At 46.7% G+C, this 15,413-nt stretch overlaps 2 protein-coding genes across 2 annotated transcripts; both read right to left on the reverse strand.

Annotated features, from left to right (window-relative positions):
* Window positions 1–1,567: 1,567 nt before the first annotated feature.
* drd5a (dopamine receptor D5a) lies at window positions 1,568–4,026 on the reverse strand. Its single transcript, XM_086118790.1, has one exon. The coding sequence runs from the start codon at window positions 3,664–3,666 to the stop codon at window positions 2,296–2,298; it is 1,371 nt and encodes a 456-aa protein (XP_085974916.1). The 5' UTR covers window positions 3,667–4,026; the 3' UTR covers window positions 1,568–2,295.
* Window positions 4,027–8,980: 4,954 nt separating this feature from the next.
* On the reverse strand, window positions 8,981–13,647 carry otop1 (otopetrin 1). Its single transcript, XM_086118346.1, has 6 exons — window positions 13,263–13,647; window positions 12,406–12,542; window positions 12,154–12,212; window positions 11,942–12,072; window positions 9,827–10,722; window positions 8,981–9,151 (listed from the first exon to the last, which is right to left on the reverse strand). Exons 1-6 carry the CDS (start codon window positions 13,645–13,647, stop codon window positions 8,981–8,983), a joined length of 1,779 nt encoding a protein of 592 aa, XP_085974472.1.
* Between the last annotated feature and the right edge of the window lie 1,766 nt (window positions 13,648–15,413).

The raw sequence follows: 15,413 nt of genomic DNA on the forward strand, positions 1-15,413 counted from the left end.
TATACATTCAGGTGACCGACATGACACAATGATGGAGAAGAGCATCCAGGACGTCGTGTCGCACAGCAAGCCATTTTATTTCTGTCTGACTGACTGTCGACGCCGAATCTTTGGTCATTTAGGACAGTCTGTTCCACCAAACGTCGGAATGTAACTGCACGTTTTGATGCCATCATAAGACGATGACTTGACCGCGACCCTTGATTCTGTTGCTTCGTTTGAATCAGTGACGCGATTCGAAACGGACATACTGTACGTTTGTTGATTTTTGTGCAACTGAATCGCATTTTTCTCCATCGGAGCTTGCAATCAAACTGCAAAAAAATATATATATTAATTTGAATCCCTGTGGGGACCTACAGGAGGCACGCGGGGGAGGGTACAGGTAAACCCTTGAATACTGCATTTTGGCATGATGATGGAAGTCCATCCAGATACATTTCATCCTTTGAATGAGCTATAAGGCGCTGAGATGACTGCATTGGGTTACTCTGTCCGCTTCGCACTGTCTGTAAGGCTATTCTCAGTTTTCACACTCAAGGCTCTATTTTCATGCACAATGCAAGTCTGGCGCGAGGCCCACGCAGCTTGGTGCCATTAATAAATAAATAAAAAAAAGTGGAGGGTGTTTTGCACAGCCGACGTTATGATTGGAAAAATATTCATTCATTTTCCGAACCACTTTATCCTCACTGGGGTCGCGGGGAGTGCTGGAGCCTATCCCAGCTGTCTTCGGGCAGTAGGCGGAGGACACCCTGAACCGGTTGCCAGTCAATTGCAGGGCACACACAGATGAACAACCCTCCGCGCTCACAATCACACCTAGGGACAATTTGGAGTGTTCAGTCAGTCTGCCATGCATGTTTTTGGAATGTGGGAGGAAACCGGAGTACCCGGAGAAAACCCACGCAGGCACGGGGAGAACATGCAGACTCCACACAGGAAGGTCGGAGCTGGAATTGAACCTCTGCACTGTGAAGTCGACGTGCTAACCACTCGACTAACGGGCCGATGATTGGAAAAATGGAATTGAGATCACGAGAATAAGAATGCATTCAATGAATTGAGTCCAACAGTCATTCAGAAGGTTCGATGCGTGTCGTCATTATAATTTTATGAATGAAAAATGATGAGACCACCCCCCCCCTCTTCCCCCAGTGTCGGTGGCGCGCCGAATCTGTTTCCCTGTGCCCTGATTCAAATTCACCAATCCCGCATTTGACTTTACGAGGCAAAATCTAACAGTGGTTTCACGTTTAGTCAATTTTCAGCCGCCCAATTGTCAAGTGCGCGGGGCACATGTCAGGAGGAGCTCCCTCAGTGTGCCAGAACGCCCACCGTGACATCGAGCGGTCTGCCAAATTCCCACACAGGCAAAACAAAGGTTGCACCGGCATGAAAATCAAGCCGCGGCAGATTTTACGCTGGAGCACAGCTGCAGCAGATCTGAATATCAAACCCTCAGTATAAATTGTTTGTTTTTTTTAAACGGGTTCTGGCTACATAACAGTATTAAGTGGCCAAGGGGTATGAAATAGGGCTGGACATGTAAAAATAATAATAATAATAATAATAATACATTTTATTTATAAGCGCCTTTCAAGACACCCAAGGACACTTAACAATAACAAAAAACACAAAACAATACGACATACAATATAAAATATGAAATAATTTGAGGAAAATTGATGTGAAAAGTCTGTACCCTGTAAAAAATAATGAATTTCATTAGTCGCCTCCTTGCCTCTTATTTCATTTTCATAAATGCTTCGTGATCTTCATAAATATTCCTCTTTCCATATTGGTCATATTTTAGACAAAGCATCGCTTCCAACGACACTGACCCGCCGAACAAATAAACACAAGACTTCAGTGTTCATAGAAATTTACACCAACACATCTTTTTGTTTGATTCCCGCCCCAGAACAACAACAGCTTACATTACACATGAGGCAAAGCGGCAGCAGGCAGGCTGGATGGGCGCAGACAAATTCGTCCTGCCCCAAGTGTCCATGAGCAAGTCGCAGGAGTAAGCACACTCAGAAAATAAGGAGAGTCTTGTCGCTTTAGGAGAGTATTGTCGCTTTAGGGGTACGATGGAATGAAGCGTACCCTTGAACGCTTTCGAGAACACTTCACTGGCTTGGAAAGGGTACCGTGGAAAATATTGCAGAAGTGGACTCTTGAGTTTGTGACGGCGTGGACCTGATCTGCGGGAAAGAGAACGGAACGACAAAGTGACTACCGGTACATCCAATGACGCAATGGTGGCTGTCCGCGGGGGGGGGGGGGCGTTTAGTGCAATCCGTTGGGTGCGAACGGCGACATCCTGTCGAGACTGATCACGGCCTCGCAGTCCTCCAAGTCGCACACGGAGTCGGTGGCGTTGTCGTTGGTGGCGGTGAGCTGCGAGATCCTGTCGAAGGTGTCCTCGCTTTCCACCACGTTGGGGATGATGTTGACGTAGGCGTCGGCGATCTCCTTGTGGATCATGGTGTCCTGGTTGTAGGACACCAGCTCGTTGCTGATGTTGACCGTTTCCACGGGCGTGCTGGAGCAGAAGTAGCGGCAGCCCAACAAACTGGCGAAGGCTTTCCTGAACTCGGCGTTGAAGGCGTAAACGATGGGGTTCAGGGAGGAGTTCGTCCAGCCGAACCACACGAACACGTCGAAGGTGGTCTCGCTGACGCAAGGCGGGCCCGCGTCCCGGTCTGTGGGCGGCTTGTCGCAAAACGGAACCATGCAGTTGAGGACGAAGAAGGGCAACCAGCAACACACAAAGACGCCCATAATCACCGAGAGGGTTTTGAACACTTTGGTTTCCCGCTTGATGGAGCTCTTTAAAGTGTTGTGGTGGTGGCACTCCAGTCTGTTGGTCCGGCAACTTTGCGCGTGTTCCGCGGCTCTCTCGAGAGAAGCGATCCTCCTGATTTGGATTTGGGCGATCCGGTAGATTCGAGTGTAAGTCACGATCATAATCGCCACCGGGATGTAGAAACTAATCAACGACGAGGAGATGGCGTATTCTCGGCTCAGGCTGGAGTCGCAGTTCTCCTCCGCCGGACGAGCCGCCGAGGCGTTGCCCGTCCCGGCCGCGTCGTCCCCGCTGGCTCTGTGCCAGTTGAGCTGGACGGGTATGAATGAAATGAGCACGGACAGCGTCCAAGTGACGCTAATCATGACGAACGCGACCCTCTGAGTCATTTTCCTCTCGTAGCGAAAGGGACTGGAGATGGCCCAGTATCTGTCCACGCTGATGATGCAAAGGTTGAGGATGGAGGCGGTGGAGCACATAATGTCGAAAGCCACCCAAATGTTGCAGAAAGCGCCAAACGGCCAGTATCCCGCCACCTCCGCCGCGGCCTTCCACGGCATCACCAGCACGGCCACGAACAGGTCCGACAGAGCCAAGGACACGATAAAGATGTTGGTCACTTTGGTCCTCAGGTGGCGTGAGCGCAGCACGGCGGAGCACACCAAGATGTTCCCCAGCAGGGTCCACAGGATGAGGAGGAACAGCAAACATCCCGTCACGGCGCGCGCAACCACGCCGTCCCTCTCGCTTTTTTCGCCCGTCGCCTCCGATTCGGTGCCGTTCCACAAGATCTCCCTGAGCGGCACCGGCGCGGAGTCGGTCCCCTGCACCGACGACGCATACTTCTCCATGCGCCCGCTTCAAGTGGCGCCGCAGCGCGCAGCCTCAGGCGGAAGGACGGCCGCGCTCATTCCCGCCGCATCGTGGACGGACGGACGGACGGACGGCGCGCGGCGCCCGAGGCGGCTGCGTGCGACGGCGTAGCGCGTTCAAAAGTGAGCGCCGGAGGACGCGCACTGAGCGGCTGCAACTGGGCACGTATAGGCGAGCTCATGTTGCAGCGTCACCCGCCCACCAACTCGCTCACTCGCACCGCGCGAGAGGGATTCCCACAATCGGCGCGCCCAATTTACCACCGTCAGGTGCTTCACGCCTCTTTTGGGCGTCGACGCGATGCGTTAGTGAGGAAAAAGAGCGCGAGGAAGCCTGCCACTTTTCCAGGGCTTCCTCGTAACGTGTGCTTCGGCTCCTCGAAGGTTGCTCAACAGCACGATGAGACTTTTGGAGAACTGTCCATGGTGTCCACTATGACATTGCGCTTGCGCCTGTGCAACGGTTTCACTTGGAATTCACGCGGCGCCTGGCTGGAGGCTGTTTAGTTGGAGGGTGTACGTCTGGTCGTTTTTTTTAGACAGCAATCTCTCACCGTGCGAGTGATATTTTAAATGAATATTTTTGTCACGGTTGCGAGGTGGTGGTGGACCCCCAAAAAAGCAGGCAGGAGGGAGGAGCAGGGTGTATTCGAAGAAGTGTATTGATAAAACACAGAAAACTAAATCCAAAACAAACAAAGTCCAAAGTATCAAACAAAACCATGACTGTGGCAAAAAAAAAAAATAACAGGGACAGAACCATGACAGCAACAAACATGGCAGTAGCCAAGAGCAACAATGACCCGACAATGAGTGGTCGCGCCGGGAGTCCTTTTAAAGCCACTAATTACCTAACGACCAACAGGTGTGCAGCTGCAGGGAAAAGCCCCACAGTGCCACCTGTTGGTCACAAACCAAAACATGACAATTTGAAGCGAGCAGCCGACTATTGTCCTTCAGAAAGGAAAAGCAATTCATATTTGGTGTGGAAATTTTCTTCTGCTGCGTCGGGGCATTTCACTCGTCAACCTTCAATTAGAACACAATCGCGAGACGAACTTTGTGGTTGTTGCGTTTCATCCGATACGTGCGGGAGCGAGCAATGTTCAACATGTTTCCTCTCCAATTCCATGTTTTCATTCGGTCCGAAGGGAGACGTTACATCCTCCGTCTTGCGGTATGCAAATGACAAGAGTTACACTTGAAAAAGAAAAAAAAAAGTAACCCCATCAAAGCAGCGTTTCTGCATTAGAACGCAATGCGGAAAATAGCGCAGCCGAGAAGACACACTCCGAAATGTTTTGGGAGGAAATGTTTCCATAGGTGACCTTGACGTATAGTTTCATGCAGCTTGGCTGAGGGAGGTGCGAAACTGCGAACCATGCCCCCCCCCCGTTACTTTTCGGATGATAGTTGTTTCTCCAGCAGCCTTCCTCTGCATGTTTCATGAAATCAAATCAATCAAAACCCAACTAATCTATCCTTCCTCATATGTATCCACATTTTTAATTAACATAGCAGGTGCGTAAAAGGGGTTTGGCCGAGGAAGCAGGACCCGACCGGAGGGTCGTTAATGAAAGGGGCATTCACCTGTGCCTGATGGGCACACAGTCGAAATGGCGGCGGGGGGGTTTAGAATATGCTTGAACAGAGTCGAACAAGAAAACGTGTCACGTTTTTGAGGAACATTCAATAAAGATCGACCAACTGCAAAGAATGGACTCCCACAAGTCAGTCCACAGTCAGTTTCGCCGACCCCCCCCCCCCCTTTGTGTGTGAAATGTTACGCACTGCGTTAGATAAAGGGGTGTGAGGACTGCAACATTTCCGTGGTTTTCCCTCACATACACACGCACACACACGCGCACGAAACACTCCACTGAATTGCCTGAGGCTTTTTTTTTTCCACTTGCGGTGAGTGTCTCGCCCCTCCAGCACATATCACCGTCACCGTGCACACAACCCTGCAAGTGACACGAGTGATGGTATACTGCGGGATCGCAAAATGTAAATACTTCATCACAAAAGTAAACAAGGAGAGAATGAGGCAAATACACTTGGCCGGCCGTGATGAGAACGTTCAGGAAGGAGCACATACGTCAATCACTTACGTCAGTGATTCCCAGCCAGTCATCTGCGGCGTAAGATCGTCAGGTATGAAATGCATTCTTTTGATAAACACTCCAAATGTTCTGTACTTTGTTCACCGATCTAGCATGGACAGGCAGAACAATGAAATGTTCTTCCACGATGGCAGACGGTTGAATGAAACTGGGCAATGGGCCCAGATTTCACACCAAGGTCAATTTGTGAGTAAACTGAACGGAGATCGTCATTGTTTCGGCGTATGTGGATCATTTCAGAAATGGAGGACATTTTCTGCCCCCATGACTGGATATATCAAATGACTCTTAGCACTCATGCACAATTTTGTTTTGGGGGGGGGGGGATCTTGTCCCTACCTCCTGATTACCAACTCATAGTCAATCAGATTTCTTTTGCTTTGCATTTTACGTCTTCCCTGTAATTATTAAAATATTTAATTTTACTACAGATTTTTAAAAATCATTGAAAACACACACACAAAAAAATCAAATACATCTGCCCCCCCCCCCCCACCACTAAATTTGAATTGACCGGCGCACTTTTCGCGATTTTTTTTTTCGTGACGTGGTGTGACACTTTTTTTAAACTCCTAATGCAGGAGTGTCCAAAGTCGGTCCTCAAGGGCCGCTGTCCTGCCTGTTTTCCAGCTTTCCCAGGAGCAACACACCTGATTCAAATCATCAGGATTGTTCTAATGCTGCTTCAGAGCTGGCTGCTGAGCTGATCATCTGAATCAGGTGTGTTGCAGCCCAGAGAGATGGAAAACAGGCAAGACAGTGGCCCTCCAGGACCGGAGCTGGACATGCCTGTCCTAATGTAATGCGATTGGTTGGCAGCCAGTTCAGGGTGCCTGAAGACAGCTGGCATAGGCTCCAGCACGCCCTCGACCCTCTGAGGACAAACGGATGAGAAAATAGATTAATGGATGGATGGATGTCAAGTATTTTGTATGTGCCTTGGCACAAAAAAAACAACAACACAATGAGACTTATCGAGAGAACTGTCCATGGTGTTGAATTTGACGTTGCGTTTCTTTTTGTGCCACAGAGTACACCTCACATCCATGAAAATACAAAAGTAAGTTTCATTGTAATACCCAGATGGAGGTCAAACAGGCAAAGATCTTTTTTTTTTTTTTTTTTGCTGACGCCATACCTGCATGTGAGTCACACTCTCACTCCCAGGGGACATGCAATGATGTCCTGCGTCGTATTGACCAAGGCAGCCGCTAACTTCGCATCTTGGCCACGTCACTGCTATTTTTAGACCCATCTGCGTGCCTGTCAGATCGGTCTGACACTACGTCAAAAATAATGCCCCCCCCCCCGCACACCCAACTCCAAATTCTCTGGTGTAGCCTAATCTCCGATGCACATCTGCAACTCACTTACGCAAACGTGTTCCAACGTAAACAAAGAGGTGAATGATAGAGATTGTGAATGGAACTCGGAAGTCGCAGTATGGTAAATAACGTCATCTGAAACGTCAGAACCTGCTGTTTTGTTTTGTTTTTTGGTTCTCAATTAGAGGAACATTACCATTTCAATGAGTGATCGTTTTTGGATTCACTTTACATTTTTTAATTGCATAAACGTTTGCATTCCTGTACGGATGACCAATATGGTTGCATTTTGGGAAGAGGGGAAAAAGGCACTGTAGATAAACCTTTACAGAGTTTTTTTTGGGCTCCATCGTGTTCTGATTCCATTTGCCCTCCATTGCATGCGAATTGAAGGCGAACGCTTCCCGATCGTGAATAAGTAGCGACCTCGTGTGGTGGTTTTGTTTACTACACAGTTACGGGGAGAAACAATTCTGAGTTAGTCGACCGACACAAACAGATTCAAGAACCCTCGTATGACCAAAAACTATTTATTTTGTCACTACCGTACAAACAAATTCCTTTGAGCACCAGTCCGTGTGATTTTTTTGTCCACAAAAATCCTGTCGAAATGATGAATTTGATCCCAAGTATATACAAAGATGACATACAAGCAATTGGAAAACAAAAAGATTTTTACCTTGGCACTTACTGAGATGATGGTGGTTAGCACCTGAGTGAGAACTTTTACTGGACATTCATTAATCTACTATATACATTGCAAAGGTGTGTTACCCCACCAATTCCTACCTAAGTATCCTTGAGCAAGGCACTGAACCCCGCAACGGTGTGTCAACCTGTTTCCTCCTGTTAAGAACGGGAATTCCACATTTTCATTTGGTTATGGAGGAGTAAGAGACATTGCAGCCCCAATACACTGGGATGCAAATTACAGATCTTCACTAGAGCCAAACAAAACAGTGATATGCCAGAACATGTTGAAAAACAATTGTTCAAACAAAAATGATATCTCAGCCCAGAAGGTGTTCTCAATTATTTTGTTGGAAATTTTGCAGAGGGTTTGGTGGCTTTCACAGTGTGTCCTCTTCCATTCAATACATAACGCCCCCACCCCCCAAAAAATGTAATTTGATTGTCTAATAAAAGAGCAAATTCTTACCAACTGAAAATAAATAAAGAAACAGCAAGTGGAAAGTATAGTTGGACATGGAACAAAAAAAAAAAAAAAAAAAATTCAGGGGAGAGAAAACAAGAAAATTTGTGTTTTGGTTGGAATTTCAATAAATATTTTAGATTTCAACATTAAAGCATTTTATTTGCCTAGGAGACATAGTTACTCAGATACTGCATTCATATTTCAAATGATATCAAAAAATTTGAAACACCCTGCATTTGGTACTGAACTGAGATTTGAGATTTGCCCCACAAAACGAGATGGAACGTCCACTGTGAGAAATGAGAACATCATCCATACATAATATGCAGATTTCAAATGCATATCAACTATGGGTCCGAGTGTGCGCATTTGCACATTCATGTATAAAAGAGTGCTATTAGAGCATTTGGGGGTATGTTAAGGCGATACAATCTGCTGTACACAATATGCGTCACATTCAACAACAGCATTGAGTCAAAAACCTACTGAACTGTGACAACAGAAACAAAACGTGAGCCCTCCTGGAATTTCTTTAAAAGTATTTAAAAACTGCACAAGTACGCGAAGTAACCGTTGTCACGGCTTTCTTTCTTTCAAGTCTGGCGAATGTATGGAGCCACGCTGGGAAACGCTCTCAGTCGCGAGCGGTGGCCAATATTGTTGCACATTGTCCGACCTCGGCTTCTCCGTCAGACGCGGCGGAAGACCTCAAACAGAGAAGCGACCGAGTGCATGCGGTAGAAAAGGTTTAAAGGAACCGCAAAATTGAGAGTTGTAGTCCAGATGCTGAAACCGAAGGCCTCTTGTTCCAGCCCGTTTTCGTACTGTGGTCGACAGCCAAAGGCGGGGAGGATCCACAGCTGTGAAAAAAAAAAGAGAGAGGGACATTTCTTTTGTAGCATTTTCATACAAAGACCATGTTACATACCCACATTCTCAAAACTGATTGTCCTTGTGAAAGTCCTAAAAACAGTGAAAACAAAACATCGACTCTGGTCGAAATAGAATAGAACAGATAAAAAAAAAGCTGCATTTTTTTTTTTTTTTTTTTTTTTTAGTCCAAGGGATAGTTTAAAGGAAGAGGAAGGCATATCTATAGTTTGCCAATGAGCCGGAAGACAAAGAAACCCTTTCATTGAGATGCAGCTCGACACAGGGAAGCTGATATCTCGGCTCTGTCAGATAACATCAAAGTTCGCCGTAAGTGTGCCGACTCATTTATTCTTCTCGAGCTTCATTCACTTTGCAGTGTAAAAACGTCAGTTCACAGTTCATGCCGACGATAAGCGCGCTTCCAGTGGACATATTTGTTACTTCGTGGCATGTTGCTCTCATCCAATTTTTTTTTTTTTTTGGGCCAATTCACTGATTTGCTGCAATTCTCACCTACTGTATTTGCTGGTGTGTACTCAGGCCAAAGCAATCAAAGTGGAGAGAGAAAGAGAGAGAGAGATGTGTATATATATATATTTTCCATCAGAAAGAAAATATTTGACTGGTCCAAATGACACTGAAACAGGTTTTGAGGCGCTTACCGAGATGTTGCACATAATCAAGAAGACGGCGATATTCTTCAGGATTCGCCTCTTGATATTTGGCGCATTGGCCACTTGGCTTCCGAAAGGCTTCGGCACTTCGGCTAATTTGTACACCTGTCCGCTGTCTTCCTGCTCGTTCTCGATGGCGACACACGCCCTGTTGGGTGCGTCGTAGGCTCGGTTGAAGATGCCGTTGTAAGGCGGGGCCAAGGAGGAAGTCACCGAGAAGATTTCAGGTGACGCCACTAATTCGGGGTCAACCCGCCCGGCGTCGTCCTCCCGGCGGTAGAGGGATTCCACGATGAAGAGGTTTTGGATGCACTTCTCTAACACAACAAGCAGGGAATAGATCAAGTTAGTCCAGCGATAGGGGGGGCTGCTGCTGGCTCCCACCACGGCCACGACGCTGCACCAGGACATGAACCAGGAGCCGACGGACGATCCAAAGAGCAGCTCTGTGTCCAGCTGCCTTGAGGGGTTTTTGGAGCTGTCCGGCGCCGTGTGATCCGCTCGGTATATGAGCAAACCCGAAGCGCAGGCGGAGCACATCAACGCCAGCATGACGATGCCGTAGATGTAGAACATGGAAATGGCCGAGCGCCGCGTTTGAACGGAACCCTCCACGTGCGTGACGTACACCACCAGAATCCCGATGGTACTGGCGAGGGCAACCAGTCCCAGAATGGGCCCCAGGGTCAAACCTTGGGTTTTCGTCGCTAGCCGTTTCCGATTGGAAGAAAGGTCGATGGTCCTTCCGATGTTCTTCCACATGACAAAGAGCATGGCGGAGACGAAGATGTGGTATTCGATGTTGAAGGGGTAGAGATAGTAGAGGCTGCTGGAGAACATGGAGCAAGTGCTGGTGCTGCAGTTACATTGAGGCTCGGTGTGAACTGAAAGGTCAAGCGCATACAAAATGGTTTCAGGAAGCCATAAAATACGACCGGCGATGATTCCAACCGGCTTCGCTAATGCGCTGGTTAAAAACGGGCTCCGCTGGGATGCAGTAAAAAAAAAAAAGTCATGCAACAGACAAACAAAGGACTCGCATAAATGCAGCAAATTTCATATTTTTTGTTCCCTTTACAAAATATCGACCGATATTAAGTGCTGAAAATGACTTGCTCTCTTTGCAAATGTCATGTTGATGGTTGAACCAAAGAGTCCGTTTCATTTTTTGGGGTCCTGCAGAAATGTGATGATTTTGGAGGCGCCAGCGCCAAACGAGAGTGCGAGCGCAACAGGATATTTTTTTCAGAGAACTCTTTTTTTTTAAATATCATTTCAAAGCACTTGCTGGGTACCATCTCACCGCTTCACTTTTTTTGTTGAATTTCATTCAAGAACTGTGTGTTGATGTTCACATCATATTACAACCTGAACAGAGCCAGAAATGATGACATTGATTTTCACATTTCTTCATTCCAATATGATTTAAGCCACTCATGGGGACGAGACCGGGGCGGGGAATTGCGTTTGATCCTGACATAAAAGTAACCAAAATTGCCCCCTTTGACAAGCCGTGGCTACTCCTGCTCCCACAGAGGTCCTCCTTCTATTTGCCCCTCCCAACCTTGAAATGACCTTTACTCTACCTGAACATTAACACTAGCCTGTACCACCGCCCTCTTCACAAACTCAGCCATGTGTCCCCCAAACTCCCTAAACCCCCTCAGGGTCACCACAACAGCCGTGCACACTTTAATTAAAAAAAGGAACACCAGTCAGGGTGCAGCCAGGCTGACAGTCAGCCGGATATGAGGAGGAGGACCTAAACCCCGCAGCCCTCGGCTTAGATGTATCAGTTACTGTAATTGCAGCGCCCTTGGGAGTAAGCAGCCTGGGAGAAAGCCGTGTGAGGTCAAGCGGGTGGGTTGCCGAGGAGGGCGGCGCTGGCCGGAGCGCGTCGAAAAGCACTGGCGACGCGGTGTGTCTCTTGAAACCTAATCAAGAGACTTTGGACACGAACAAGTCCCGCACGGGCTGGCGAGCTCACCTGCCTTCCCCTCGCTAACCTCGCTCACCCTTCCCCCCCCTTGCTTTTTTTTTTTTCTGACGTCCATTGAGGCGCATTCTCAATCGAACTATTGTCCTGTTCATCCGCGCGCTTACCTATAGTGAGGTTTCCGTAGCCCAGAGCGGAAAGCCTTCTCTTATGGTTGTTCAAGAAGTGCTCGGCCTCCGACATCACGCCATTGGACCAGAGGAGGAGGTTGGTAAAGACGGCGTGGATGACGCCAAATCTGAGGAGGCAAAGTGTTGAAAACAAGTGCGCGCGTTAGACAATGCGATCATTTTTACCCCAGCCCAGCGACGACACGTACCTCTCTAACGTTTCAAAACTCTTGATGACGTCCTTGATGTGAAACCAGAGAAAGTGCACCTGATCAGAGCAACAAAGCCATTTCAGAAGAAATAAAGCCGGACAAAATATTGTCAAGACTACCCGTCTCATTTTTAGCGCACTCGCACACGGACCGACCTGAACAACAAAGCAGGAATGATGATGAGGCCTGTTTGACTAAGTGCACACCGGGAACGCTGTTCGAGGTTTAGAAAGTGTCTTTCCAACTTACCTGCGCTATGGTGTGACTTGCATGGATGACAGGATACACCCCGAGAACGGCCGACACGCAAGATTGATATCCGACATAATATCCGATTCGGAACACGTCCATAATCATTGACAGGAGCGCGAGAAGAGTCAAACCGCCTATGGGGAAATCAGAAAGGTAGGTTGTGTCTCGTGCATCTGCAGTCAGCACATATATACAGTACATCCAGATGTTCAAAAATACGACACATAATTTCATATCGCACATACGGAGTGATAGTAGAACTCGTAATGAATGAAAACAAAAATGATGACAGAGCAGTATTTTACCATCACAGTTGGCGGCTCAATAAAAATGTTTTGTGTGTTCCATGTGAAGTAAACAGAGAACTCTCGATTGAGAAAGATGAACGGTATTAAAACGTCATCATGTACAGGTACTCAAACGATGAAAAAAAAAAAAGCACGGATAGCCATCGGAAGTACGGATTTAACAATGTGTCGTTTTTTACAGTGGTGAGGAACTGCACTGCATCCTAACAAGAGACGTTTCTAATATGTGTCGAGATCTCCGCGATTAATGTTCCTCCATGTCGCTGCAGTCCTCCATATAAATCTCCAAGATCTCAATCAATCGAGACCTTCACCCCATTGGACTTTTGTTTTCTCTATTTACATCTTTTTTTGTGTGTGTTGTCATCCAAGGACGTTGAAAAAAAAAGTAACCAGCCAATTTTGACAAAGCAGTGGTGATGTTTTTTTCAATGCATGCAGTAAAAGAAGATCCTTGAGTAGATGACAGATACCTGTCCAGGACTGGCTGTGGACAGTCCTTTCAGGCAGGTATCCAGTGTAGGCATATCCTGTTGCAAAACTTACCTCTGATCCAGCATGTGGTGGCATGGACGTCCTTCTCAGTGCGCGCATTCTTGTGTCTGCTCCGCACCAGCATGTACCACAGCATCCAGACGAGCTGGAGGATCATGAGGCAGGTGATGAAGGACAACAAGTGGTCTTCCTTGACCGATGGGCTGTGGTAGGCCAGGGCGAGCATGAGCGCCGCTCCAATCAGCAACAGGTTGGTCCCGTATTGTCCACTCAGGATCTCCGCGTTCTTCTTCGGGTATCCTTCGGCCAAGTTCAGCTTCAGCTTTGTCCAAATCTTTTTGTCGTTTTCCGAGCTGGATGACGATGAAGAGCTGTTGCAGTATTTGTTCAGATACATCACATCCAAGCTGTTGTGTTCCACCATGGTGGGAGACATGGCTCTGTGGAGTGTGGGGGAAATTGGGGAGAGCCGAAGCAGCGTGTTGGAGGTGCGTCCGATGGGCTACCAGGTGCGGTCTTGGAATGTAACGTAGTACAAAATCCTTTGTTACGATACGAAAATAGAATGTTGACTTTCCATGATGGATGGATATATGATACTTTCTTATTGATGTCAATTTTCACTTTTACTCCAGAACATTTCTTAAGTAAAATGCATCATTTTACTTTGATACATTCTTTATTATTCGTTACTACAAAATAAAATCCGAGGAAATTGTTCTAATAAGTAATGCCTGATTAAGTAATGCCTTAACCGCCAAGTACAAAGCAGAAGAATAATCCGACCGAGACATACATTACAAAGTCATGGAATTTAAGAGGGAAGCACCGATTGGTTCCCCTTCTGCTCACACATTTCCAGCAGCAGATGTTGACCAAGGTAACCGCATTTATTTTGAGCTTGTTTAGGGCATACAGTATATGGTTACAATGAAGACGAGGCTAATGTGCGATAGCTAACTTCGCTCGTTAACCGAGAGCAGATATTTAACTTATCTCTGAAATAAGCTAAATAAATAAAAATTGAATTAAAGTAAATAAAAACAATCAAAGTTCTAACGCTACATTAAAAAAAACATTTTATACCCACTTCCCATACATAATTAAATTTAACATCAGAAATGTACTTTTGAGAAGCTACAAGTGCAGCAAATGTCAGCTATTAATATTTTTACTTGAGTAAAATTCTACAAGGTGACCTTTACTTCGACCAACGTTACTTTACATTACGACGCGAGTATTTTTACTCAGGCATCTTTTTCGGGTGCTTTACTGACAGTGCCGCTCCCCAAAAAAAATTCAGCGGCCATTTCCAATTGCCATCAATCCTCAAGTCATTTTACAAAAGCCAAGTATCTCCTCGCGTGCAACTGCCACCCCCTCAGACCCCCTCCAACTGAAATATTGTCTTGTCGAACCCCGATCTCACAAACACGTAATTATCCACGATGGAAAAGTTTGAGTGATGTCCACATCCGGCTATTCATTGCATCTGTCCCCTCCGAGTGTGCCGCACTCTTCCTATGTGACGATCAGGTGTTAGACGGAGCCATTGTACCGAGGTGAAGAGTTCCAAACGCGCTTCGAAATGCTGAGACGTCGTTCAGCTCCGGTTGCACACGAGTTTGTGCCGGTCATGCTGGTAGATCGCAAGGCCTTCAGAATGGGGGGCGGGCTGGCGGACTAAGGATCAAGTGGACCCATTCAAAGTAGACATGTGAGGAGTGGATGTCAGAGGGGAAAAGGTATTTGACTTCGGCGAAGGTGGGTGAGGGTTCAATTTGCCTTACAAAAGGGGGATGTAGTTGAGAAGTGATTAGCGGGGCGTCTTGGGTGGGATTCATAAAACCGCTTTAAATCAATCATAGTACTCGTTGACATTTTCCTCATTGTTTGTTTCGTTTCCTGTGAATCTGGGACATCTTAGTTTGAAATTATTTAGTTTGGTGAACCCTCTCTGTCCTCTCTACTGGCCATTTGCGTCCATCTTTCCGCCCCCTCTTTTTTTCAATAGAAACACAATTTTAGTGTTGTTAGTGCAAAATGTAATTAAATTCGTTCAAAAGTGTGGACTTGTCTAATTTTCCAGTTTCATATCTTTCAATATAATGTATTTACCTTTTGACTATCACTAAAATTCAAACCCACAAAAACTTAAATTCCTTGTGATTTGTTGGCTTGAAATTGGTAAAATGGGTTTTG

This window comes from Hippocampus guttulatus, chromosome 8 (assembly GCF_054856545.1).
Source record: "Hippocampus guttulatus isolate MCC_2025c chromosome 8, RoL_Hgut_1.0, whole genome shotgun sequence".
NCBI lineage: Eukaryota > Metazoa > Chordata > Actinopteri > Syngnathiformes > Syngnathidae > Hippocampus > Hippocampus guttulatus.

Bases quoted from the DNA above. Each gene is read 5' to 3' on its own strand.
- drd5a (XM_086118790.1), bottom strand. From the start codon at position 3,666: ATGGAGAAGTATGCGTCGTCGGTGCAGGGGACCGACTCCGCGCCGGTG.
- otop1 (XM_086118346.1), bottom strand. From the start codon at position 13,647: ATGTCTCCCACCATGGTGGAACACAACAGCTTGGATGTGATGTATCTG. The intron at 12,213-12,405 runs GTAAGTTGGAAA...TGCTCTGATCAG, and splicing joins CAAGTCACACCATAGCGCAG to GTGCACTTTCTCTGGTTTCA. The intron at 10,723-11,941 runs GTAAGCGCGCGG...TTGACCTTTCAG, and splicing joins CTACGGAAACCTCACTATAG to TTCACACCGAGCCTCAATGT.